Below are 26,448 nucleotides of genomic sequence, written 5' to 3'. Positions count from 1 at the left end.
TGATGGAGGCGAAAATGTTCTAGGCCCTTGTACTTATAGATTCACGTGCACGTTAAAGAACCCCGGGTATTCATTGTTTCTGGAGTCCTCCTGTACGGCGTCTCTCATAATCATATGATGGTTTCGGGACGGTAAACCCCACACATCGATAGAAACAGTCAACAATTATTTTTAGAGCCAGTTTCAGAGAGTGATTTAGTTGCGGCGTTTTCGGCACTAAGTATTAGCGAAGCCACTTGCGCGGACAATATTCAAAAGAAACCTTTTGTGAGTGTTATTACTATGCTGGAACCCAGTCTAATCTACATATTTAACTTATGTTTGTCCACATCACATTTGCCTCGAAACGTAAAGATAATGACAGTGAGAGTTATCTATAAAGTATTTTGAGAGTATTTTGCGACTGTTTCTGTTCATGCTTTATGGTAATGAGATAGTTTGTATTGATGAATCAGCCCATTAAATTATATCCGCTGACGATATGAACTCGCTGTTTTTTCAAGCAGATGTAGCACTTGTCTGGGTAGTCGAGCAACGCACTTTCTAAAATAACGCACTGTATAAAATTGCCTCTTGCGCCCAAGTAAACACAACAAAACTAAATATAAATGAAACATTGCGCCCAAGTAAACACAACAAAACTAAATCTAAATGAAACAAAGCTCTTTTATTTCCAACCCCCCCCCCACCATCCGCAAGTTCTGTTTTTCATATTTTAATTAAATAACCGATGAACTGACGTTGTCATAAGTTCTCAATCATTAGTCGAGTATTTTTCACAAAACATGACATGGCATTTGCACGTGATCTATGCTATTACTAAACTATCTTGGGTAGTCGGCGTCATGCGCCGCCATTGCTACTACTTTCCTATTTCTTTCGCATACTCTTGTATATCTTGTATTCTTCTTCATTATATTATGCCTTTTTTGTATGTTTCACAACGGCAGCTGTAAACGTTAGCAAATTCGCCATTTTGCAAAAAGGAAAGATTTGCGTCCTGCCTGTTAATTAACATATCTCTGGCACAAAGCAGAATTGTTTCAAAAACACTGCACCACTCAGGTTGCATCAGTATATGATTACAAACTAAGTCGTTTTTGTAAGTCTGGTGATTGAAATATAAAGAATGTTAGCCACAATTGGAAGGTTGAAGAAAAAGGTTCCGGCTTATAATGCACGTCTACCTGAAGCGTGGTACATATAAAAATGTAGAACAAAATATGGAGATCAAATGTTGAAGTTTCACCGACCTACAGTTCCGAACCGCAACCAGGCAGTATACCATTGATATATCTTGCATATCACCAAAACAATTGTGATTACTGTTTGCATACTGAGGTGATCTTGCGACTACCTTTATTCTGCCAGCCTTGTAATCTTTTACTTTGCTTTTATTTAATGTGCACCAAACTCTGCTTTTATTTTTGTTGAACCTAGCACCCCGTCTTCTGTGCTACCCTGTGTACTACAGGTCTCTGTTACTCAAGCTGTTCTTATAGTTTTTACCTGCCCTTTTGGTAACGTGCTTTTATTGCGGAATAAAATTTCAATTCAAATCAGGTAATTTACATTTTCAATGTAAGCGTTAGCCTTTTCAGTCATGGATCTTTTATTTCTGTCAGAAATATTTTATTACCTATTTTAGTAATTGTTCGAGCCTCAGAAGACGCACACCAAAATTGTTAGTTAGTAGTGCGTGACATGGCTTAAAATGTTAGTTAGTAGTATTTGTTGACATGGCTTAAATTTAAGTCATCATGGCTCTGCCGTCATGAAATGACAAAAATGGCAATTTTATTCTAGCTATTCTCTAAAGTACACAAAGCCTGAACTAACATAGTCTTTGAGTGAGTGGGATCTTTTCAGACAACTTCTGTGCTCCATCCCGAAAACACAGCCTACCCGCCTCTGCTTGCCCACCACGTCGACACCCATGACATTTACCAAGCTTGTTATTCACAGCTCCAAGCTCCGAAAAAAAATGAAACAATGACGTCGATCGCAGTAGGCATAGTTGAAGAATTACATCTCCAAAAACGAGAATGCTTTGTTTCCGATGTTCTTGAAGAAACCTTTTGTACCGAAAGGGTAAAAAAAAGCACTGCATTTCTTGAACCGAAAGAAATCTCGTAGCGTAGGAGATGAATATTATTCATGGCATGAACGAAATAGCCGAAGTATAGAGCACCTTGTTGACACTAAAAAACTTCATTGAATGCGGCACTGCCAAAACTTAAGAAAATAAATAGAATGACAACTCTGCGGTAAAGCGCGAGTGAAATACAGTGAAATGAATGGTGATTGACAGCGAATCACTTGCAATTTGTTCTGCGCCATTCCTCAAAGCCACGTCTCCTAAGAAAACCCCTTTCTATTAGGACGGAAGTGGAACACATTAGGATTTTTTGTAACCTTCCTCGTCAATCCCCTGATTCTTAAAAATGCACCGGTACTAAATTGTATTTTTACGCTCAAAGATTGATGGTGGAAATGAAAAAAAAATTGATTATTAGGTTGTGTCAGCGTTCTCTGCTCCGTTATTTTAAACGCCACATCAACAGACCTCTCATTAAACCTTGACAGTTTCTATTTACTCATAAGAACATCGTTCTTTGTGGTTGCATGAAATGTTTGAATTGTGTTTTCCTCTTTCGTTTCACCTGAGCGAATTTGACAACTTTGCAGCCGAAGTTGCCTCCATGCCAGTCAACAGTAGTTTTCCAGATGATGTCCGTTAGCACGCTCACCAGACCCACGCCGAGATCTGAAATGAAATATTATAGGTGCTGCTTTCAAAGAAGTCAAATAAATTTCTGCGCCATTTTGTTTTTTTATTGCAATTTTTCATTTCAATATTTCTTCCTGTTAAGAATTACTACATTTTTCGTATCCTCAAACCGCGATGTCCGATAGGTGGTGGTTCGGAATTGAATCATTTTAAAAGCGTTGTTTTAAAAGCGTTGTTAAAAGCGTTGTAAGAATCGTGCGCACTGACGCGAGCAGGTTTGTCACGTGGTACTTTTTGTAGTTCACGGGCATTTGCCATTAGCGGAAAAGCAGTAATACCTAACAGATATAAAATTAAAATTTCTCTAATCGGACGTTTTGCGAACCGATCTACAGCTTTCTCATTGAATTTTTTATTTATCTCTGTTTTTTGAAAAGTTAGTTCATTAAATATATATGTCTAAACAATATTTGATGACACAAAAAGTAGTCTTCTAACTCCAGGCAACGGTCAGTAACATGCATTTGGTCACGTCGTAACTACGTGTTCCGACATATTTTCAAACTCTGGCTCCACTATAGAGGACACCCTGTATACTAACATACCTGGTATCAGTGTCAGGTAGGACATCACGAGCCTCCCTGACTAAAGATCCGCCTGTGTTACTTTGGCCTGCGTTTGGTTTGCTACGAAACATTTCAAATAACTTACTTCAGACGCAAGTGCAGTCTTTCGCCAAAACGCTACTTATTCAGGGGTGCATCAAGCCTCTGGCCTAAAGCGACCATACTCGTTCCATACATACCCCTCCCTTTTCCGTATAGTTTTCCTGATAATTCTTCACTGCTTGATCTGGCAGTTCAGCAGAGTACGCGAATAGACTTTTATGTTCTGGTTAAGTGCTATTGGTTGTTGATCTCGTACTTGTTGCTATCTCCTTAATGACTAAAAGAGAATAACTAATCGCAGTGCTGCAGAAGAAGTGGCAATTGGGTGAGTTTGGTGCTGTTGAGTGGATTGGCTCTGATAAAACGAGGACAAAGGGAATTCACAGAAACAAACATTACTACTGTTCACACAATGAACGTCGTTAGAGGTCTAAGTGGTTTTAGCTGGGGCATTAGAACATGTGTTTCTGCGCTGAATAAAGTTGTTGTAGGAACAGCGCTAGTGATTACGTTTTATCCACCCATGTTCTCGTTGAATCCACTCAGCCTGTTTAGATGTTAGAATCCACTCAGCATGTGAATACGCTGAATCCACTCAGCATGTTTAAAAGTGCCGTATTTCTTCACAACACTGCAATACCCTACATAGCTAGGTAGTAGCTTACACACTGCAATATTGATTACTGAACATTTTGTCATACTTACCTCATTCTAGGGCAGAACCTTCGGGTGGCTCTGTGCACGACGAGAACCAGCAGACAACACGAGACCATAACCAGACGTTCAATATCCATGACTATCGGCCACTCACACGTTCCATCTGTTTTTGTTTTTAGGGGCGAAGCTCCTTGTAGTCTAACCTTGTCACTAGTCACTCGTCACCGAGAGAAAAGAGACGAGAAAGAAAAAAAGGCAGAAGAAATGGTTGACAATTTGTCGTCTCAATTCCTTGATGGCGTTACTCTACTGCTACTCTCCGAAGTGCTGCTACTCTCTGATTGGCTGCGGCACGCACGCTTTGCGTGAATGCGTGAACGAGTGCCTCTCTCTGTCTCCTGGATTGTCACCGTACGTGGCGGATCATTGGCGGAGCATGGATAGAGTAGAGGGGCGGGCGAGTTGAAGACGCTTCCGCTAAGCTTCCTTGGCTCGTGTCTCGTCCGTGTTACCCGCACGCTGTCTGCTTTCTCAAAAGCGATCGGACACATGAACGCATGCACGGACGAACGGACACAGGGCCAAAAGAACGGACTGACGCTTCGCCCTCTCATCATCATTCACTCCGTTGATATGCTGCGATTTGCTTTTTTTATTTTTCGCTTTTCCTCTCTTCAATATGCTTTCTTTTCTAGCTCCATCGAATTTCTTCGATACCAAGAGGAACGTCACAGAAGTGCTCCGTGCGTGCGTTCTTGTGTGTGAGTGTGCAAAGCCCCGTGACTAAAGCTGGATCTGCATTGCTGTCGAAGGCAAATGCCCAAATCGTTTTTGTCAGCATGAGTCAGGTCATAATTGCATATTACTGTCTCTCGCAATGCACTAACAGGTTCTTTTACTTTGAAGCTTTCCTTCGTTAAGCCTATTCTGTCCGAGATCCACGGTAACGCTTGCGCATCTCGCAAACGAATATTTGCCACAGACATATGTAAATCCTACCTCTCAATAAAACCCCTAAATATGGAAGCTACAGTTACGTCCACAAAGGCATATGCCTAATAAATCGGAGTGGCCTATGAAATAGTTATCATCATCATAAACGCGTATGTACCACAGAAATTAGGTAATCGTATACTACACCCATCTGGAACAATTAAAGAAAAAGGCTACTGTTGGGTTCACGAATGGCCTGTGTGTTATATAGTCAGACTACCATCCCGTGATAGTTAGTTGTTATAATAAAAGTTGCTTGCTATTTGGCAACCTCAAAGCTTAACAAAGAGTGTTTAATTAAGTGCAGTGATACACCATATCGGAGCATCTGGAGCGAAGGGTTCTTTGTAAACGTCCATTAATGATGTCATAAAATTATACTACCGCTTTAAAGCTTAAAAAAGGGGGCTTAATGAAAAGCACTGACAGAAAGTACTTGAAACATTTGCAAAACAGAAATGCGTTAGCTTGATGAAGGGAACGCCATCAAATTCACTGTTTCATCAGCGTCCGTGAAGTGGAGCTTGATTATGTTTCTGATCAAGCGTTATTTGTTTCTTTGCGAAATAATTATTCTGAGGCCCTACTACATTAAGGTTTTTTGTTCCAGAATATTAGGCTTCTGGCGCATGTGATGTACAGCGGTCACTTTATTGTTTTTTTTTCGTTGCAAACCACGGCTGTATATGATATTTACGCTTTCGACGCTCTGAACACTGACGTCTTACTCTGATATAAAACATTTTTTTTTAGTGTTCATTTGGGCGTGATACATTCGTTTTATTGGCTCTCAGATTGACGTCTTAATTAGACACGAAATGATATTTCTCTTTACTTTAAGCCCTAAAGCATCATATGTTCGCTGTCAACGGCTTTCAGATACAGCTAATCCACAGCGTTAGAAATCAACAATACCTGCAATGGCGAGGTGCATTATGAAGAAGTTCATGCGAGACTTTCGGCCTTTGGGAAGAGCGGCGAGCACGGCACTGTTGCCGAGGACAATGCAGGCGAAGAGGATCCACAGGAAAGTCAACGTCTCCACCTGTAAACAAGACATAACGATAAGTGCTTATCGTAATAAAAAGTATCATCACAGCTAAAAACATCTAGCCAATCTAGGTACACCCCAAAGTATAATTTTTAAAGAAAAACACACATTTAGGGTAATGAAATTAAAGAACGACGCTTCATGTTTCCCGCTTAATTTGAGCAACCAAATAAATACATAAATATACACACGTGCACTCATGTAACTCATCGACTAAGCGTTGGTGTGAAAAACCAACACCGATAATTGTTGTCCAAATGTGCAAATCATGCTACCTTCGTCAATTTAGGGACGCATATTTTGTTCCCATATGAAGCGGATACACGTCAAAATCACCAGCCATAAAAAAATAGCCCTACTCACCTGGTTGTATGCTGGAAAAGAAACTCTGATATGTATAAACTGAGACAAAAGATTTAGTTCCCTTAAATTTCAGGTGAGAATTTAGTTTTGCAAAAGTTGCCCTCAGCGAGTCACAAGAAAATTTCCGCATCAGCGACACAACACGTGTCAATGAAGCAAAAAAATTTGTATGTGAATATTTGGAATTGAACAGAAGAAACCAGTACAATATTACCAATATTACATCCAGAGCATCCACCCTGCATAATATTTGTCGTGACGGCGACTCGACCTGCTTGAATCTATAGTGTGTGTGTGGATCTCATAAATTATTTCATGAATATTACACTCGCGCTGGGAAATAATTAATGACAGTGTATGACTAGTGCGCAGCTGTACAGGGCACATATCTCGTGCAAATAGGGAGGGTCTCCCTTATTCGGGAACGTGAGAGTGTTTGAGTTGCGCTTTGGTTCAGGGTGAGTGGCACGTACTTTTAGTTCTCCTGCCACTCACTTTCAAATCTAATCAACGGATTCTTGAGGGTACACCTTACCTGCAATACCTAACACCGGCAAGACCAACCTGCACACATTTCAGAGCATTCAAGCCAAGCACTTAAAATATGCTTTGGATTACCCCGCAATGGTTCAACGGCTGAAACAATTCACATCACTCAATCAAGACACACTCTTACCGAGACACTGCGCATGCACCTTAGGCATTATGCCAGAACCCCTTCCCACTACCTCGTGAGCCTGTCGGCTGAAAGGCCTCGCACGACATATGGTGTCCCTGTCTGCAAGCATTTTTCATCATTTACTGAGGCGTACACACCTGCATCAAAGCCACTGCTTCCTCCTCAGAGCTTGAGCCGGCCGCGAGTTCACTTAATGATCCCAGGATTGCGGAGAAAATCGGACTTACCGACTCACGCCATAAAACAACTGAGTATATGCCTACTAGAACAAAACTACAGTAACCACGTGCACACTTACACGGATGGCTCCATTACACTGTTTAGTCCGGGTGGGGCAGTGGTTATACCATCACACAGGATAAATTGGCGTTTTGAGACTTCCCATGCGACAACGTTCACGACGGCAAAACTTGAGGCTCTGCTTAGTGAACCGGAACTCATCAATGCTGAAGAAAGGCCAAGTAAATGGGCCGTGTTTTCTTACTCAGAACCAGCGTTACAGTGCCTGCGGTCAGTTCTCCGACGCGGATGCCACGACTAGTCTACCTACCAAACCGCTAACGTCACCACCTCTTAATACAAAAAGGTCACGACAATGTCTTTCAATGATTACCTGGGTATTGTGGTATAGGCGGAAATGATTCCACAGATCATGCTGGTCGCACCTCACATGAAGAAGCAAACATTGTTCAAATTCAGCGCTCGACAGCGGACGCGGCGAGGCAGCTTTGTCAACTGGCCCGCAGTCTCCCACTGACTCAGTGAAACAAACCAAGCATATGACGTACAAGACTACACGAGCTTGACCCTTCACTACTACTCCGGCATCCAGCCGGCCTACATCGACATGAAGCTTCGCTTCTCTATCTCTTTTTGCTGGGAGTTGCTTTTACGAAAGCTTATACCACGTTAATCGGAATGTCTGACAAAGCGGCATGCGATGTTTGCGGCACTGATGAAAATATCGAACACGTCCTGTGCCACTGTCCCCTGTCCCCGAATTACCTCAGACACCCAAATACTTGCCACCACAATGCGGCGACTGGGTTATCGGCCTCTTTCTATGCAGATGCTCTTACAGCAGCGTCCACATCTCTCGACAGCCCACAAGACAGTGAATGCCCTCTTGTGTTTCTTGAGAAATCCGGAATTGTGTGAATGCCTCTGACATGTGGTGGAGTTCTACACGCTGCAGTGAATTTACTGTATGTCTCTCCCTTTTCAATCTCTTCCCTCTTTTTCATTTTTCTCGTCCCCTTCCCTAATCTCCCAGTGTAGATTAGCCAACCGAATGTCTTTCTAGTTAACTTCCTTGCCTTTCCCCTTTTGTTGCTTCCTTCCTTCCTAATCAACGCTGCGGTCACTCAAAATATAAAGTTTTATTTGCGAACAGGCAGCCGGATTTCGGTGCCCAGCTGCCTCTGGCAGTCTTTGCTGGTGAGTGAGAGAATACTTGTTATTCTCATGACGTCTACACTGCAAGCCTCTGCCAGCAGGGCGGATTACTTAAGGTCGGGTAGCTCGGTTGGCTAGTAAATTAGAAAGATTGGAACAAACAGCAGAGCTGTGGTGCATAGTCAAAAAAGAGGGTAGCAACAAACGTGTGAAAAAAGTACGGAAAGTACATGCTTCAATTCAGAAATGCTGTAGCATGCCAGCATTGGTACGTTACAGCACTTACTGCAGAATTTTGGAGTCGAGCAAGTTAGAACATATTCAAAAAAATAGGGTGCACAAACACGGACACTGAACGCTGAACGTTTACACAAGTCCGTTATGTGAAGTCCGAGCATGGTTGCACAGAGTGATAGAAGTAAACGTGTCGTAAGTATAACATGCATTCATCACGCATCTCACAGGCTGTAAATTGGCAGATCCCACGTACAGTGGTAATTGATGATATGCGAAGCACGAATAAGGAAGGTTTATATGTCACTTCGAAATCACCACAACGGTATACAAGGTGGAGGTAAATTATGTCGAACATGACGTCCATGTCATGATTATCATGTTTGGAAGTGTCGTTTACCTTCGACATCGAATCAAGTCCCGTGATTGCATATTTGGTATATGTAAAGCTAGCGAAACAGTTGCGAGCACGCTATGAACGTGAAATGTTGTCATGTTCTTGCATGACACACATGTCGTGATTATCATCTTGACACCAGTGATATACCTTCATCATTCATGTACACCACGTTACGCCAAATTTTGCATATGTGGAAGTATCGGAATGACCGCGAGTGCATCATGAAGCACCCAGTATACTCCAACGTGACGTTGACGCGCGCCCGCGCGCTGGGCACAGCGACGCTATACGTTAGTAAAACGCGGAAACTCCATTGTCTCAGAGGCCAGACGCGTCTCGCATGGGCTCCTGCTTTTCGCGCTTTTTAACCCGAAACAAGGCCAGTGACGAACCCAAGAGTTTCACAGCCTCAGCCGCCAAGACACGAGGAATCGGCGGACACTAGCTTCTTTTGGGTGAGTGTATTCTGTCTCAAGATATAAGACTCAATTCCCGACAAGTACGCGTCCAGTTTATTAAGCCTAACGCCAAGTTCGTTCCTGAGCAAAACTGCGCGGCTCGTGCACAACGCGCTCAGGCGTTCCTGACGACACGGCACGAGTGCTCGCGCTCACCGTGGCGAAAAGCATAGAACGAGCCGAGACGCAGCCGCAGCAAGCGAAATGCAAAGAAACTAGCCAGACGAAGAAAATACAATGCAAACTGACCCAGTGGAGGCCAACAAAACAGCGGAAAATTTGTGGACCTATGACGCTGGCAGTGGCAGAACAATTGCAACGGAAAGCGCTTGGATCACGAGAAATAAGAAAGACAAGAAGGCTGTCGCCAATCCAAGGACACCGGCCAACCAACCCACAGAGCAGCCACCTAACAATGAGCAGACGCTAAAGTCATAAACAACGCAGCAACAACGCAGGCCCAAGATGCCACCTCTGCCGCTTGATGACGTTAAGATCGTCTACCGCCCGCAAGCAGGTCTTGACCTCGCCAAATGGAACACCGTCGCTGTCACGCATGGCATGGGTAGAGTGAGTGGACTATCACAGCAAGACTTTAACGACAAGGTACGCGTACAAGTCCAGACAATAGAAAACCTAATCATCGCAAGCACCGTCGCCAAAGGAGACGCCAAGGAGCTGGTAAGCATCCAGAAAATACAGCTTGAAGGAAATTTTTACACTGAACGGAAACATCAGAACACCGGATGATGTCTCCAGAGGCGTCATCAGTGGCTTGATAACTGGTACGAGCACCGCAGAACTCATGGCTGGAATTCGTGCACCGGCAAGATACACAGTTATTCACGCCCGAATGCTAGGTCTATCGACCGTGGCAGTCATCTTCTTTGAAGGACAGCACGTTCCCTACAACATAATTTTCCAGAGCGTAGACTTCCACTGCAGGCCATATCGTAAGTCAGTGCAGTATTGCCGAGCTTGTGGCAATACGGGTCACCGCCAGGACGTCTGTCTGAAACCCATCCCGGATTTCTGCTATAAATGCGGCAAGGCCAGACAAACGCAGGGACATGAATTTGCACCCATCTGCAAGATCTGCGGGGAAGGACACGAAACAGCAAGTAAAGAAAGCAAAACGAGACTAAAGCCAAGTCCACCACCCTTCAACGTAAGACAACAGCGCCTCAACAGGCTTCAAGAAATAGATAACAACTGGAACGCCAGCGGAGAAGAGTTACCTGAGATTAGCATATCGGCCGCTACCTTTAACAGTAACAATGAGGGCCGCCTCTCCACGCGCAGCAGTTTCAAGTCAATATTGCGTTCGAGTTCGCGCTCCCACTCTCGCACGCGTTCCGTCTCTACGCGCAGTAGATCCAAAGCAATACTGCAATCCAGTTCGCGCTCCCACTCTCGCACGCGCTCGCATTCCGTTAAACGTGCGAGAGAGAGAGATTTAACTTTAATAAAGGTCCTGATGGAGACTGTGCACCCCTTACGGGGGCCAGCCCGGTGGCTCCGCCCATGCGGGGACTGGGAGTCGGAGCTCGCCAGCCACCTTTTGGACACTGCCACAGCATGTGATTTAAATCACACCTTGAATTTTGGCATTTGGGGCATTCTGGCCTTATATCTGGTAGGTATTTGCTGCAGATATAGGGTCTGGGGTAACTGTGCGTTTGCAGCAGTCGAAGCGTTAATTGTTGTGCTTTATTTAGTGCTGAGTGAGGTGAGGGGAATTCCTTTCTGAATAACTTATAGTGCGAGCAAATTTCATGATATGATAGGAGTGGCTCCCGGTGCGTGTTGGTGTCCCCGGCCAGTGAGCCTTACCGCGACCCCCCGCGGCACGTAAGATCACGCACGAGGTTATGGGCCAGCTCATTACCGTTGGGGACCCCTGGTTGAACGTTGATCCGTTCATGACCAGGGAACCAGTGAATATGCTTGTCTACAGTTATCTGAACAGATGCTAGAACCCGTAATGCCGCCTGGCAAAATGTACCGCGGCGGTATGCCAGTGCAGCGGGTTTAGAGTCTGTAAATATTGTGTCGCGCTGAGGGAGTGCTAGAGCAAGGGCGATGGCCATTTGTTCAGCCTCGCAGGCTTTCTGTGTTTTTACGGTAAAAGCATTAAGAGCTTTTCCGTCTGGGGCGACCGCCACTGCTGCAAAGTAGGGTTTGTTCACGTATTTAGCAGCGTCTACGAAAACCACGTCTGTCGCGTGTAGGTTGGGCGCTTTCAGTAGGGATTGAGCTTGTGCCCTTCTTCGAGCCTGATTGTGCACCGGGTGCATGTTCCTGGGGAAGGGTAGCACTTTGATTTTAGCGTGATGGTGTTGCGGTAATGTTCTGGTTCGTTGACTTGAGTTGGGATATTAAACGTGCGAGCTATGCTACCATGGCAAGTGGAGCTAACGACAGCAGCAGCTTAACCTCCTCGAAGTCGGACACCTCATCCATACAGGTTCTCGAAGATAGACTGAAACACCAGCAAAAAAGCTCCAGAATCAGCACAGCCAACTGCAAAGCCAACAAAACCTCATAAATAAACTGCTTCAGAGTCAAAAACGAACGCAAGAGCTCATTGACAAACTACTTAAAAAGTGCACGCATCAGCAAGGACATTCGGACAATGCAGAACAACAATATCGAGAACAAGCAAACTCAAGCACAGAGCCAGCAACGACGCTGACCAAGGTAGGTGTCCAAGTCCTAGTGAACGCAAGGTGCACGATATTTGAAGAATCTTTCATGAATAACATGCACGCCACGATGGAAAATCTTGTCCAGTCTGCAATAAAAAAAACAGCCCCAATGTTTGAACACAAGATCATTACGCTTAATGCCAAAATTGATGGGAATGCTGCGCAAGTCAACAATTTCATCGCGCACGTGAAGAAAACTTACGTAACCATGGCACAGTTCGACAGCTTGAACAACTCACGCCAAATGACTCTGAAGAAGACACGAGCGAACAGTCATAATGCCTCTCGCTCAGTCTCGCCGAGTCGCGATGGCAGGCTTGACATTGAATTGATCGAAGATGGCAGTCCCTAACGATCAGTATAAGAACCAGCATTCAACTTTACGCATATGGCGATCGAACTGTCGGTCATAACGCGCTCGACCCGCAAGCCTACAAGAATTCATCAAGCTTAACCAACCAGACATCTACGCACTTCAGGAAACCAACACGCAGAACGTACGATTGCAAGGGTACACGACCTGCGCTTAAACCCAACGCACTGCCATACTTGTCAAGAAAGCACTTTCAACGCAAAAACACGAAATCGAGGATACTCAGATAGAACATACCCTAATAGAGATTCTGCCGGAACGAAAGACGCAGCAAAGTCTTTTCATAACCAATATATACAGCCCCCCACGAGACCAACTACCAGACTTCGATCACTTCATACGAGAAATGAGGAAGCGCACGAATGGCCACCAGATCATAATAATGAGAGACTTCAACGCCTCTCACACGGCATGGGGCTATCCTATCACCACGAGGAAGGGTTCTAGGGTGCACGATACTGCTCAACATCACAGACTAACCCTGTGGAACGACCCTCTTTAGAAGACAAGAATCGGGAACAGCGTCTCCAGGGATACAAATGGAGATCTTACATTTACGGCGAACATCACTAGGGCAGAGTGGAATGTGCTACCGGAAACTTTAGGTAGTGATCATCACATCATCCAACTCTCCGTAGCACACACTCGTACACAGACCAAGACTGGAATAGCGCGGTTAACGGAATGACAATCCTTTAGGAATGACCTCGACGTTGAAAACACCATAATTGATATTGAAGACTGGTTTAAGAATGTGCTCAAAATAGCCGAACGCTACACTAAGGACATACAGCTTGACGTCGATACACCCGCTGTCGACGCACATCTTCTCCACCTTTGGGAGGCTAGAAGAGGACTCATAAAACGGTGGAAGCGGCAAAAACTAAACAGAAAGTTACGGAAACGCATTTCTCTCCTCACCGAGCAATCTCAAGATTATGCGAACCAATTGACCAGGCAGAACTGGCACGCTTTCTGTGACAAGCTGCAGGGGACTCTGAGCACCAAGAAGACCTGGCGTCTGCTACGCACACTTCTAGCCACGCAACCCTCCAAAGCAGCACATGAGCAGCCCCTTAAGAGGCTTATTCGAAACTACGCGGTTACAGAAGAACACCTCCTAGAAGAATTACAAAAGAAGCTTTGTGTCGATGCACCCACTAGGGCTTCAATTCACACCAAAGAATACGCTGGAGCACCAAACACTCAACTCGACCGGCCCTTCAGCCTGGCTGAGCTGCACACAGCCCTAACGAAGTTGACAAGAAATACCAGCCCCGTAATAGAGAGCATTGTCAACAAGCACTTACGCAACCTACCGCACCAGGCCACCACGGCTCTTCTCCGATAATACAACGACTGCTGGGATAAAGGAGAGCTACCTGTGGTATGGAAGCACTCGGAAATCACCATGATCCTTAAGCCTAACAAACCAGTCAGCATCGAGAACCTACACCCGATTTCTCTCACCTCGTGCGTGGGAAAGCTGTTCAAACCCATAGTGCACGACCGCTTAACCCAGTACCTGGAAGATAGTGGACACCTACTGGACACCATGTTTGGCTTCAGGCAGCAACTTTAGACGCACGACGTGCTCTTACTACTCAAAGAAGACCTCCTTGATCACCTCACCCATCGAAGAAAGTACTCCATACTCGGAGTCGCCGTCAAGGCGGCCTTCGATAACGTCAGCCACGACGCGATCCTCAACAACCTTGAAGGCGTTGGCTGCGGAATTAGAACCTACACGTATGTCAGAAACTTTCTCACGCACCGTGCGGCAACTGTGGGCATATGGAACATCCGCAGCAAAAGCTTACAACTGCCGAAAAAGGGAACGCCGCAGGGTTCGGTCATCTCGCCGTTACTTTTCAATGTGGCTATGATCAATCTGCCAAAAATTCTCGACAAAATACCTGATTTACGGCACGCAATCTACGCTGATGACATCACGCTCTGGACCAGGGCTTCGAACACTGAGAGACAAGAGATCTGCCTAAAAACCTGCCTAAAAACCGCCGTAGATGCCATCGAACAGTATCTCAGAAACTGCGGGCTCTGCTGTGCCCCGAGAAATCCGAGCACCTCGTCCTCAAAGCGAGAACAAGAGGCAGACCCCCTCTATACGACGAGCCCGACCCTAGCGTAACGCTGAAAGGGACCTTAATTCCAAAAGTCGAGACCCTGCGAGAACTTGGAGTTCACATCTACAAGGATGGATCGGGAGCTGCCAGTATACCGAGACTCCAATGGACACTATCACAACTCACGCACCTCGTCAAGAGGATCGCGAATCAACGAAACGGACTCAAAGAGCACGACACGCTACGTATAATACAAGCTACGTTCAACAGCCGCATTATGTACGGCATTCCGTACCTGAATGCGAAAACCGCTGAAATTGAAAAACTTGATATCATGATAAGAAAGACCACTAAAGTAGCTCTGGGACTTCCGCCAATGGCCTCTACCAATCGTCTCCTAAAAATGAGCATCCACAACACGTGGCAAGAGCTCATCGAAGCACATAGGAACAGTCAGCTGGAGAGGCTCAAGCTGACGCCCATGGTTAGGTCCGTGCTCTGGTACCTCAACTACAGCGACACGTTCATCGCCGATGCAGACCGGAAAAAGCGCATCCCGCTGTACATTAGAGAGTCGCTGTCCATCGCACCTATTCCACGCAACATGCATCCTGCTTTCAACAAAAGTAGACGCAAGGCTAGAGCTAACGCTATTCAACTAAAGTTCAAGCAAGACCCGTACGCCCACTACACTGACGCGGCCAAGTATCCGCATAGAAACGCGTACGCTGTCAGCGTCGTCGATTCTCAAGGCCGAGAATTAGCGTCGGCCACGGTCAACGCACTCATTTCAGACGGCGCAGAAGAATCGGCAATCGCTCCAGCAACCACAACATGTACAGATGCCGAGGTGATTTTCACCGACTCACAAGCTGCCTGCAGGATTTTTGCTAAGGGCCGTATCTCATCCAATGCCATCAATATTTTGAAACAGCGAAGCACTCCACTCCCATATACTTGTGTATTATGGGTGCCAGGACACGAGGGTCTGCAGTGAAATGAAGCGGATCACGCCGCTGCCCGCGAGCAGGTCAGCCGGGCTGCACCCTGCCCATGGGACATTCGACCCGTCGTTGCAGAGACGGAAGTTGTTCAAAACACCTACTCGTCGTTACTCCAGCATTACAGGCTGGAGCGACGCGTATACCCTCCACTACACCCAAACCTGACAAAAGAGGAAAGCGTAATACTGAGACGCCTGCAAAGCAGCACATACACACATGGGGCCCTAATGCACCGTCTCTACCCAACGAGATATAGCTCTATCTGCCCGCTTTGCAACGTACAGGACACCCTGGCGCACTTGCGTCTTGCATGCCAGTGTATTGCCAGACGTAATCTGCAACAACACACGACTGGTAACGAAGCAGGATAAGCGAACCAAGACCTAACCGAAACGTGGGAGGCGAAGCTCGCGCTCGAGGACCTGGAAGAGCAACAACAACTCGTTGCCAGGGCCAAGGGGGCAGTAGAAGCCAGGGGGTTCCAGGATTAAAGAGTGCTCCCACCTCAGGGTGACACCGGGCATTGCTCGGGACACTGTTTCAAAATAAACTTTACTTATTTCTCTTTCTCCATTGTCTCACGCCCGGCGCGATCAGCATCCATCGGCGTCCAAATGCAACTGCCCGAATGCAACCCAAATGCAACTATCAACCCAAATGCAACCCAAATGCAACTGGCGCGAAATTCGACATGCCGCATTTTGTGCCGATGCGTTACCCAGGCAGCACTGCGTCTGCCTCTTTTCGTGACGGAGATATGCCGGACGCGCTGAAACGCGCATGCGTCAAAGCAACACAGTGCGTCGCGCGCGCGAGTATGCGGCAGGACCGGCACCCGGCGTGGCAACACCAGCGTGACACAACAAAACGAATGCTGGCACGCACGCATGCCGTGTCACGTCGAAGTGTGTCTGTGCTTGACTCTGGCAGGTAGTCATGTTTTCACATGACATGCATCCCATGGCTATCATGTTTACGCCAGTCCCTTCATCATTCATTGACGTCACGTAATACCAAATTTGGCATATGTAAAGCTAGCGAAACGGCCGTGAGCGCATCATGAATGTGGCATGTAGTCATGTTGTTACATGACACGCATATCATGTTTATCACATTTGCACCAGTAACATACCTTCGTCATCCATTTAGTACCGTAACACCAAATTTTGTACATGTGACGCTAGCGAAATGGCCGTGAGCGCATCATGAGCGTGGCAGTCATGTTGTTACATGACACGCAAGTCATAATTTTCATGGTAGTGTCTGTCGCTTGTGTTCGTCATGCATTCATGTCATACCATACCAGTTTTGCAACATGCCATGTCAACGAGACCACCACAAGGGTAGCAAGACCATGAAATGTAAATCATGACATTCATCACATACATATCTTGATTTTCACGTTATGACTAGTCATTTATACTCCACATATAGTCATGTTATGCCATACCAAGTTTGGTATTGATGCCATTGTACATTGTACGGTCCGCTGAATTACCAGAGATTATCGGGACGTAAGAAAATGCCAACACGAGGCTCACCTTGGGATCTTTTTTTTTCATTGTCAAGAGTATACACACCAACAAAAATTGCAGTATTTGGGGAATGTTTCCGCTACCCAACAATAATTGTCACCTACTTCCAGTACTTTTCTTGCGCTATCCCCATGGTTCCGGTAGTTTGCGGTTGCAAACAGCGCGTGCGTGGTCAGTGCGACAGCATTTCCGACAGGGAATAGGGCAGTGCTTGTTTTCAAGAGAACGAATGTGAGCAATTCCGATGGCGATAGTTGTTGTGTAGCACAACTACTCCTCCTATACTTCATTTTTTCTAAGAGTTTAGGTCCACGACTAAATTTAAAGAATCGCAGTTTAAGGGTGGCATAGCAATGAAGAAACGCGCCTGATGATTCATTCATGACTTTTCAATAATAGTGATACAGTGTAAGCAAAACAAATCACAGCATATCCAGGAGGTGAATGATGACGAGTGGGGCGAAGCGGAAAGACGCACGCATACATGGACTGACAGACGGACGGATGAAAGCAAGGACGCACGGACGGTTGGAAGCAGACATGAATAGAAGGCCACGCAGACAGACAGACGGACGCAAGGGTGACCAGATGGACGTACAGATGGACAGACGCACAAACGGACGCACGGACAGACAGATGAAAGCGCAGACAAACTGATGGATGCTTCACGCTACTCATCATCATGGACTCTGTGAATATGGTGTGATTTTTTTCTTTGAAATCTTCTAGTATATACTATTCAATGACACTTCCTTGACGGATGTAAGTCAGTGGAGCCGTGGTGGACCCCGGCACTTTCGTGTTAAAATTAGCCGGGTCCGAGTTTCCCACGCCCCAATTATAGATTCCCACGCCCCAATTATATACTCCGTGGGAGTGCAGTAATGTCGCCACAAGTCGTCAAAAACGCTAGCCTAATGACATGGTCATCATCAATGAAATGACCTTGTTAATCTTTCCCCAGGTCACGTGGCTATAAATTTCTTGTGCGAGTTTAAAAAAAAATTCTTTTTCGGGAGGTGCGTGTATGCGCGTGCGTGTCTCTCAGTGTGTGTGTGCGTGCGTGCGTCTATAGCAATCCGTGCACCACGGCGATGTGAATGTCCACAATCAAAGGACATGCCCACAATTTTCCATGTCTTTGCTACCTAAAACTATCTTACGTACAAAATGACCACTGAACTGGCTTAGCGGTAAGCGCACGAGCTGCTGAGGTCGATGACTCGCCTTTAAGCTGTTTCCAGCTCAACGTTTCTCTGGTAAAAAATTGATTGACTGATCGAGTGATTGAGTTTGGCCCACTGACCATGACGGCTGCATTTCATTGGTGGTATAATACAATCCAGATTCGTTGCGTGGAAGTCAAGTATTCTATTTCACAGCCACAGTGATGCTTTAAACTTCTTCGCAAAATGACACTATAGAGGTGTCATGGCGAGCGAGAAATCGGGTTAACATATGTAGCATAATGTGGTAGAGAAGTTAAACAAGAATGGGGCGTCATTCAATCTGAATATCTCATCGCTTGTGTTGTGGAACGCTTCTAAACTATCACAAACGGCTTCGCAGATGGTTCATCCATCAATGTTCATCGTCATCAGCTGCAGGCCCACAGCACAAATTGCACAAATTACTGAATATGTGTACCGGGTACCTAACTTCTTCACAGAACAATGAATAAGAATATAGCACGTGCTACCTTACTTCACAAAATTCATTATTGCCTTATGGCATAGCGTCACCACAGTGCGGAACGCCACAACTTGCTCACCTCCGACTGACCATTCGACTGTCTTGTACAGAGCATACCTTGCAAGTTTACTTGAAATCGTTGCCCTAAGAGAGCTGACAGTAAGTTAAGGCCACTCATGTAGCTTTCGCGGGGAGTTTCACATTGGTGTTGTGTTTTTTTTTTCACTTATGGTAATAAAGTTATGGACACCGGCAGCAGCCGAGGACAACTGCGCTACCAAAGTGGGCTTTTCTTTTGATCTGATATGAGCTGTCGTAAATGAGACGCACTAAAAGAGATGGTCGACCCAACGGGAATTTCATTACATTGACATTTCGGAACTTCTGGGCAGCCATAAGAAAGACAAAAGTACTGAAATGCATACCAGGCCCAGAATAAGTGTACCGACTGCCTATACTGAATGTCCTGCCAACTGGACCTCACTGCATACTGATCTCGCAATGGGAACCTTTTTGGACATCTCAACGTCATACCGTTTAAAAGCTTGTTTCGCAGAAAGTTTGGCGTCACTGTCGGCGCAGTCGGTTGTGAGCGAAGAATCATCTTTACCCTACCTAAATTCAGAGAGAGATGCAGATGAAACAAATAAAAAACTCAAGGTCTGAGTGAAGATCGAACCCAGGTCTTTTGCGTGGCAAGTGGATGTTCTACCACAGTCAGGTCACTTTTTTTGCGTGTTATTTATTAAAGTATTTGCGCAATAAAGACAAATCTAGTGAACAAGAGTACAATCAAATCGCGAAAATAAGCGTTCAAGCGTTACTCACAAAACACTCAATGGCTAACACAACGTGAGTTCCTCACATGAAGAGTTCTTCACATCGTGTTATGCAAACAAAAAAGGGATGAGGTCAAACAGTTCTCTAAGATGAAGTACCGGTTCGGTCTAAAATCTTGCTCGTCGTAAATGTTTTCGAGGTGGATAGCCATTTGAATGAAGTGTGTGCTTGAAGAGGTGGTGGGCTCTGCATTGCGGTCTTGCATTCGTGTCTTCCACAAGCTGTGCATACCCATGAGGAAAAACATGTAATATGGTACTTCATTAAGCGCTGCTGGCAGCAGATAACTTATCGTGTAAGAAGTAATGACGAAAAGTTTTTTACTGCTCGCTGAAGGACATTCCAAAACAGTATGGCATCTTTGCAGCTAACAAAGCAATGTTCAATCGTCTCCGGCACATCACATAGACGGCAGTTAACAGACGGAATGAAAATACCATTTTTTACCATGTGTTTACCGCCAATGTTTCAGAGTCGAGTTTATAGAAGAATGTTCTTGAATTCGGTAAAATGTACATTTTGCGCACTCACTTCAACACATTGTGGCCTCGAAGATTAGAGTACAGTGAGCGGTACAAAGGAGGTAGGAAGAGTGTAGACAGTAGATCCTTATACAGCACCTTGCGCGATACTATGTACAGGTATTCTACAGAAAAGTGAGCTTTAAGAAACTGAATTGCGAGGTAAACTTCCCGCATGAATCCCCACAAGCATGGGCGTTCGGAGAAGTTTGATGAAACAATTAAATCTGGTAAATAATCAACAAGTGTAACCTGCAAGAAGGAAGGGATTACTGGATGAGAATTGTCTCGTAAAAATAAGAGTCGTGACAATATTTGCCATAGATAAAGGTGTTTTAATCCTAACCCACCCTCATTAACTGGCTGAAATATAATATCACGACGCATGGGCTCAAAAGTTGTAGATCATAAAAAAGTAGCGAAAATCTGATGAAAGCGTTTTATATAAAATCTTGCGCAATGAATAGGTTGAAATACATTGGAAAGCTTTGTCGCTAAGAAAGTGTTGCAAGCTTCCGCTCTCCCAAAGATTGAAAGTCGATAGGGAACAAATGTCTGGGCCTGTCGTTCAAGCTTAGGGACGCATTCCTTCCAGTAATGTGCACTGAATCTATATGCATGCAATGGTCCACCGAGGTATGTTGGAGGAGTTATTGTCCAATTAATCTCTGCAAAGTGGTTCGGTGTGCTACCCCACAAGCCAAACCACAGTCCTAAACTTTTAGAGGCATTTAAACGAGCTCCTGATACTACGCCAAACTTTTCAATAAAATATACCACATTTTCGACACTTAGCTTATCTTTGCAAAAGAACGCGACATCGTCTGCATAAGCTAATGCTTTAACCTTACTGCCTAATATACTAAAGCCACGAATGCAACTTGACTGTATCATGCTCAGGCACAGTGGTTCTAGATAACGTGCAAATAAAAGAGGTGACATCTGGCGTGCCTGTTTTACAGAAGAGCTAATAGAAACAGGCTTGGAGAGTTGACCATTAACTATCAGACGAGTTGAGCATTCATTATAGCATAGCTTAACGCCTTTAAGAACAACCTGGCCAACATTGGCTTGTTCGATAATAGAAAAAAAGAAGGAATGGCGAACACGGTCAAAAGCTTTTGCAAGGTCTACCTGTAGCATTGCAAGATGATTTTGAAAACCATGACACTATTGAAGCACTGTCTGAGCGACATGTATATTGGTTTGTATGGTTCGACCCCTGATCTCACATGTCTGATGAGACCCAATGAGGCTCCATGGCAAAGTGCAACCTATTTGCTAATAGTTTTACGAAAATTTTGTAGTCCACGTATGACAGCGTTATTGGTTTGTAGCCCTCGACGAAACGAAGTTTTTTCTTGTCAGTTGTTTGTGGTATTAACACAGTGAAACATTTGCAAAAGGATTGTGGGAGTGTATTCATGTCATAACTCATTTGAAAAATATTCAGCAATATAGGAGCAAGCGTTTTCTTGAACGCTTTGCGAAATTCGCCTGAGATGACATCAGGGCCCGGTGTTTTCAATAAAGGCATGTTGTCGATTGCTTGCTCGATTTCCTGCATAGTAATAGGTCAATTGATGACTGCACAATCATTGTCCTTCAAGGGGTTCACAAGAGAAACAAAACCAGCCTTGAGGTGAGAGTCAGGATCATCAGAGGGAGGGCTAAATAAACTGTTATAGTGCTTTTCGAACGCCAAAGTAATGTCTCTATTGTCTTTATGAGCACATCGTTAGAGTACAAAACTGGAATCACCTTACAAATCGAATGGCGTTGCTCATCGAGTAAAGCATGGCGCGTCGGTTGCTCAGAATTTAAGGTGCGCTGGCAACATCTAATACGTGCTCCTTGGTAGCGAGCAGCATCATATCTCTGTAGTTGGCACTTAATATTCTCAATGACTTTGATGCACTTTCCCGGCATCTCGCATTCCATCTAATAAAGATTGCAAAGACTTTTAAGAAGTATCTTTTCGTCATTCTTTTGATAGAAAGACTTAACAGCCCCGATTTCTAAAGCTATAGCGTGACCTTCTTGTTTAAAAAGCTCCTAAGCAACGCAGATATGCAAACCATTCCAAAAGGAGTGCCTCATTGCCATCTGGATAGAATTCATGAGTTCCTTATCACAGAGGAGCTTCGCATTCATTTTCCAAGAGCTCACTGGGGACGGATTGTTTGTGACGGTTCTCACCAATTTGCGCTATGACAATACAATGGTCTGAGAATGATACAGCTTCGGTGCTGCAGGAGATTTTACGAGATGGAAGTGATGAGGACACGTAAATCCAGTCAAGGCGAGCATAAGAACTGCCCTGCACTCTTATATATGCCGTTGCCCGATTCAAGACACCGATGTCAATTAGTCCTTCATTATCTATAATTCCAGATAAAAGCTCGCCACTCCTGTCTCTCTTTCTAAGAAGATTATTAAGATCAATATCTTCACATACGCAGTTGAAATCTCCCATAAATCTCGTGCATCTGTCGACGTCAAACAAATTACGCACTTTTTCAAATAATTCAAGTCGTTTAGTAACCTCATTAAACGCATATATATTGATAATTCGCCATGGCACTCCTTGCAACAAAAAATCACAGCATATATATCTGCCCTCTTTATCAACACTAGTGCAGAATGCAGAACAGGGTAGGTTCTTTCTCAGAAACAACCAACACCCCGCGGATAAACCTTTTGCATGTGAGACACACACATTATACTGAGACAGAAAAGGCCGCAGGGTCTTCTCCGTCTTTTCCTCGCTCTCGATATTTGTCTCTTGGATGACGACAAAGTCGAGACGCTTCCGATTGAGACGAGTACAGATCTGTGCCTGTTTCTGCGAAGACCTAAGGCCGCATACCTTTAAGGTAGCAAAGATGAGGCTGCGCCATGGTGACTACCTTCAAATGTGCTTATCGTCCCTCTTGATCAGTCCCAAGAGTTAGAGCTGAGGTTTCCCGCGAACCCCCCCCCCCCCTCCCTAGGCCTCCTAGATCGGGATCGGTGACACTTCTCCTTGGGCAAGGATCGGCGTCGGCGTGACTTCCTATCCACTGACGCTGGGTCACCCCTTTTGCTTGAATCCAAGCTGTACGATAAGCGACGCTTCGGTATTGCTGCATCCATAGAGATCTGCATATCATTTTCTGACACTGCACCATGGTGAAAAAGCTGCTGCGGAGCTGCAGCACAAGCAAGTGAAGAACTTTCTGCGAGATCCAGCCCAGAGTCTCTGTCTGGTACTGGCGGTTCTTCGGCATCTTTATGGGTCAGCGCAACAGCACTCTTCATAGGAACTTCTACTTGTGCTAGGGGTTGTGCGGAGCTATTTTGGGTATGCTACTTGCATGATTCACTTGGCTCTTTGCAAGCAGAAGTTTCAACTGTGTCAACAGCGAGTGACTTTCTTTCTTCTTCTGGATTCTTTGTGGTAGAGCCCGCATCATCCTAAATTGACGAAGTGTCTCCCGTTGAGTTCAGAACCTCGGTGGAATCCATAGTATGCTCCTGTAGGCTATCATCTGGATGTTGTGTGCGCTGTCGCAGCTTGTTGGCATATGTCATAACACTATCCTCGGCCGAATGACCGAAGCGTCGACAGTTATCACAGCGAGGGGTCGTGCAGTTTCGACGGATATATTCAACCTTACTGCACCGAAGGCAAAGTGGTGGGCGGCTAGGTATCAGGACGAGGCTTTGCACTCCGCAGACAACAAGAAAATGAGGAGTATCAGCAACGCGAACTCGAGCAGCAAGGGACAAAACATCCCCTTTTAGCGTCCATATTCGTTCCATGTCCGCTACTTTCACGCTTTCTTGTGATATTGACTTGACCTTCCCATAAGCTTGCAGTGCTTCGTGAACATAGGCGTCCTCCAAGCGCTCAGTGAGCCACATAAGCTTCACCTTCACTTCCGTGGGCTCCGGGTCAATAGCGACGCATCGACGACTTTTGACGAAAAATTCGCCTCTTGTGACCAACTTTGTTTTCGTCAGCGTTAACTTGCATGTGACCATCCAAACATGAGACACTTGAAGTTGACCTATGGAGCTTATTTCCTTCAAGTCAATGATGTCCCGAAGAGCATTTTTGAAATCTTGAACCCGGTAAGGGCGACCAGCTAAGTCCGCATGTAGAAAAACAGAGTCCACAACGAGCTTACAGGTGGGAAGGCGAAAAAGTTCAACGCGGTAGTCATTGCCGCTGGCTGAAGCCTGAGCAGCACCTCGGCCAATGGCCGATAAATCTTTTGATGCGGAGAACATTGTTTGTTTCTTTGTTTGTTTCCCTGGACTGATGGCTCATACCCACTCAGGGGGATTGGCGAAGAAAGTGTAGTGCAGTTTTTCTGTGATCACTTTAACTATGTGTAATGAATTTGTATTATAATATGACTCTAATGTAAAAAAAAACCACGTAAAAAGATAGCAAACGAGAAAAAAAATAGATAAGTCAAGTTGAGAAATTTTGAGATTTTAGGTGTTGTGATTACCACTCAGCTGCGTTTACTTCACTTTGCCATTCAGAATTTTCGGGGGGGGGGGGGGAGAGTAATAAATAATTATTATTTGATTGCAGATCACAAAGGTATTAGCTTGGTTGCCTAAATATAATCGCAAACGGCATCGAAAGCATCCCTGTGGCAATGTCCCAAAAGTGAGGCACCAAAGCTAAGTGCCGTTTCGCCGTCAATCCAACGCCTATTTTGAGAAATGCAATGATCAGTAACCTTTTTCGAAGCATAGCGTATCGGCGACAATACAAAATTAATGTTCTAGTGATTCCATTCCTTCGCAGAATGCGCAGAGGGGTGATGTTGTCTGACCAGCTCTGTGTAGATACAGGTTTAGGGGGGGGGAGACACGACATCAAAATTTAGTCATTAAAACTTTGAGCTTTCTGGACTGGCTCCAGTGGGGTCGCCATGGAAACTTGAGGTAATTATATTCTGTCCACATAGTTACTTTTAATCTATTGTATCAGTGGAGATTGCTGATTTTAGATATCTTTTGATGTAATATATTCAACATCTGGCAGTATGGATAAAACTGGGCCATCAAGTGCGGCTCGTGCTAAGAAATCGGCTAATTCATTTAATCTTATTCCACAGTGTGCCGGAACCCTTAGTAACCTCACTAGTCTCAACTGCGGGGGTACTAAAGTTTTGAATCTCTTTAAAATTCGAGAGTTCTCTGTAGCTGTCAGAGCTGCACAAACTGAAAGAGAATCCGGCATTATGATTGCGTTGTTTTGATTTGACGGAAGTTTTTGAAGAGCTATAATAATCGCCACAAGCTCCACGTCAAAAACTGGAGTAAAATCAGGCAGTCTCACTAAAAAGGACCAGTCAAGCGAATCAGAGGCAATTCCTACACCTGGCTCTTCATTATTTACTGAAGCACCCGTGGCTATTATATTTTTATTTTCTGCATGCTCCAAGTAATGTAATAATATATTATTTATAATTTTGTGAAATTGTAACTTGGCGTTTTGGGGGAATATATTGTCATACTGAATTATAATATGACAATTTCAGTCATTAGCCTCAATTACATTTCTAATACTCACATTTATACTTTCTTGATTTTTTTGTACAAACATTATCTGAGGTGTGTGAAAACGTGGCCAATGAGCAAGAAAGAAGGCATCTGGGTTTGCGATAAAAGCGTATTGAGACCTTGCATGCTTGCTTGTTTGTTCCTTTCTTTTGTGGCTCTCACCCACTAAGGGGGATTGGCCAAGAAGCCGGTGGTTAAGCCAAGTCAATAGCTTTAGATTTTCTAGACTAGGGAAATATGATTACGGTGTTTTGACTGTGAAATTATTTTGGCGCAATGCAAAAAAAAGAATAAAAAAGGGGGGAGGAGAGAAATAATAGAATCTTCTTGCCAGTAAGAACGTCGTCTTTGTCTTTCTCCCCACAGTCAGGCCACTGCTTGCGAGTGCAGTGAATATATTGCTTGCGAGTGCAGGGAATATCTCTTTCTCATCTTGAGTATGCAGTGAAAGTAACTTTTGTTCTTTAAAAACACACGCATCCTGTATACAGGCT

At 44.9% G+C, this 26,448-nt stretch overlaps 1 protein-coding gene across 1 annotated transcript in view; it reads right to left on the bottom strand.

The window, feature by feature from the left end:
* The window catches only part of LOC119185792 (cardioacceleratory peptide receptor-like), a 62,614-nt gene that overhangs the window by 8,967 nt on the left and 27,199 nt on the right, over nt 1-26,448 (bottom strand). Inside the window, exons 2-4 of the mRNA XM_075870068.1 lie at nt 6,464-6,474; nt 5,965-6,094; nt 2,664-2,767 (exon numbers count right to left, since the gene is read on the bottom strand). Coding sequence (XP_075726183.1) covers nt 2,664-2,767; nt 5,965-6,094; nt 6,464-6,474 — 245 coding nt within the window. The remainder of the gene's footprint in view (nt 1-2,663; nt 2,768-5,964; nt 6,095-6,463; nt 6,475-26,448) is intronic.

This window comes from Rhipicephalus microplus, chromosome 7 (genome assembly GCF_043290135.1).
Source record: "Rhipicephalus microplus isolate Deutch F79 chromosome 7, USDA_Rmic, whole genome shotgun sequence".
Taxonomy (NCBI): Eukaryota; Metazoa; Arthropoda; class Arachnida; order Ixodida; family Ixodidae; genus Rhipicephalus; species Rhipicephalus microplus.
The sequence above is the reverse complement of the archived record's forward strand: the minus strand, read 5'-3'. Positions and strand labels throughout refer to the sequence as shown.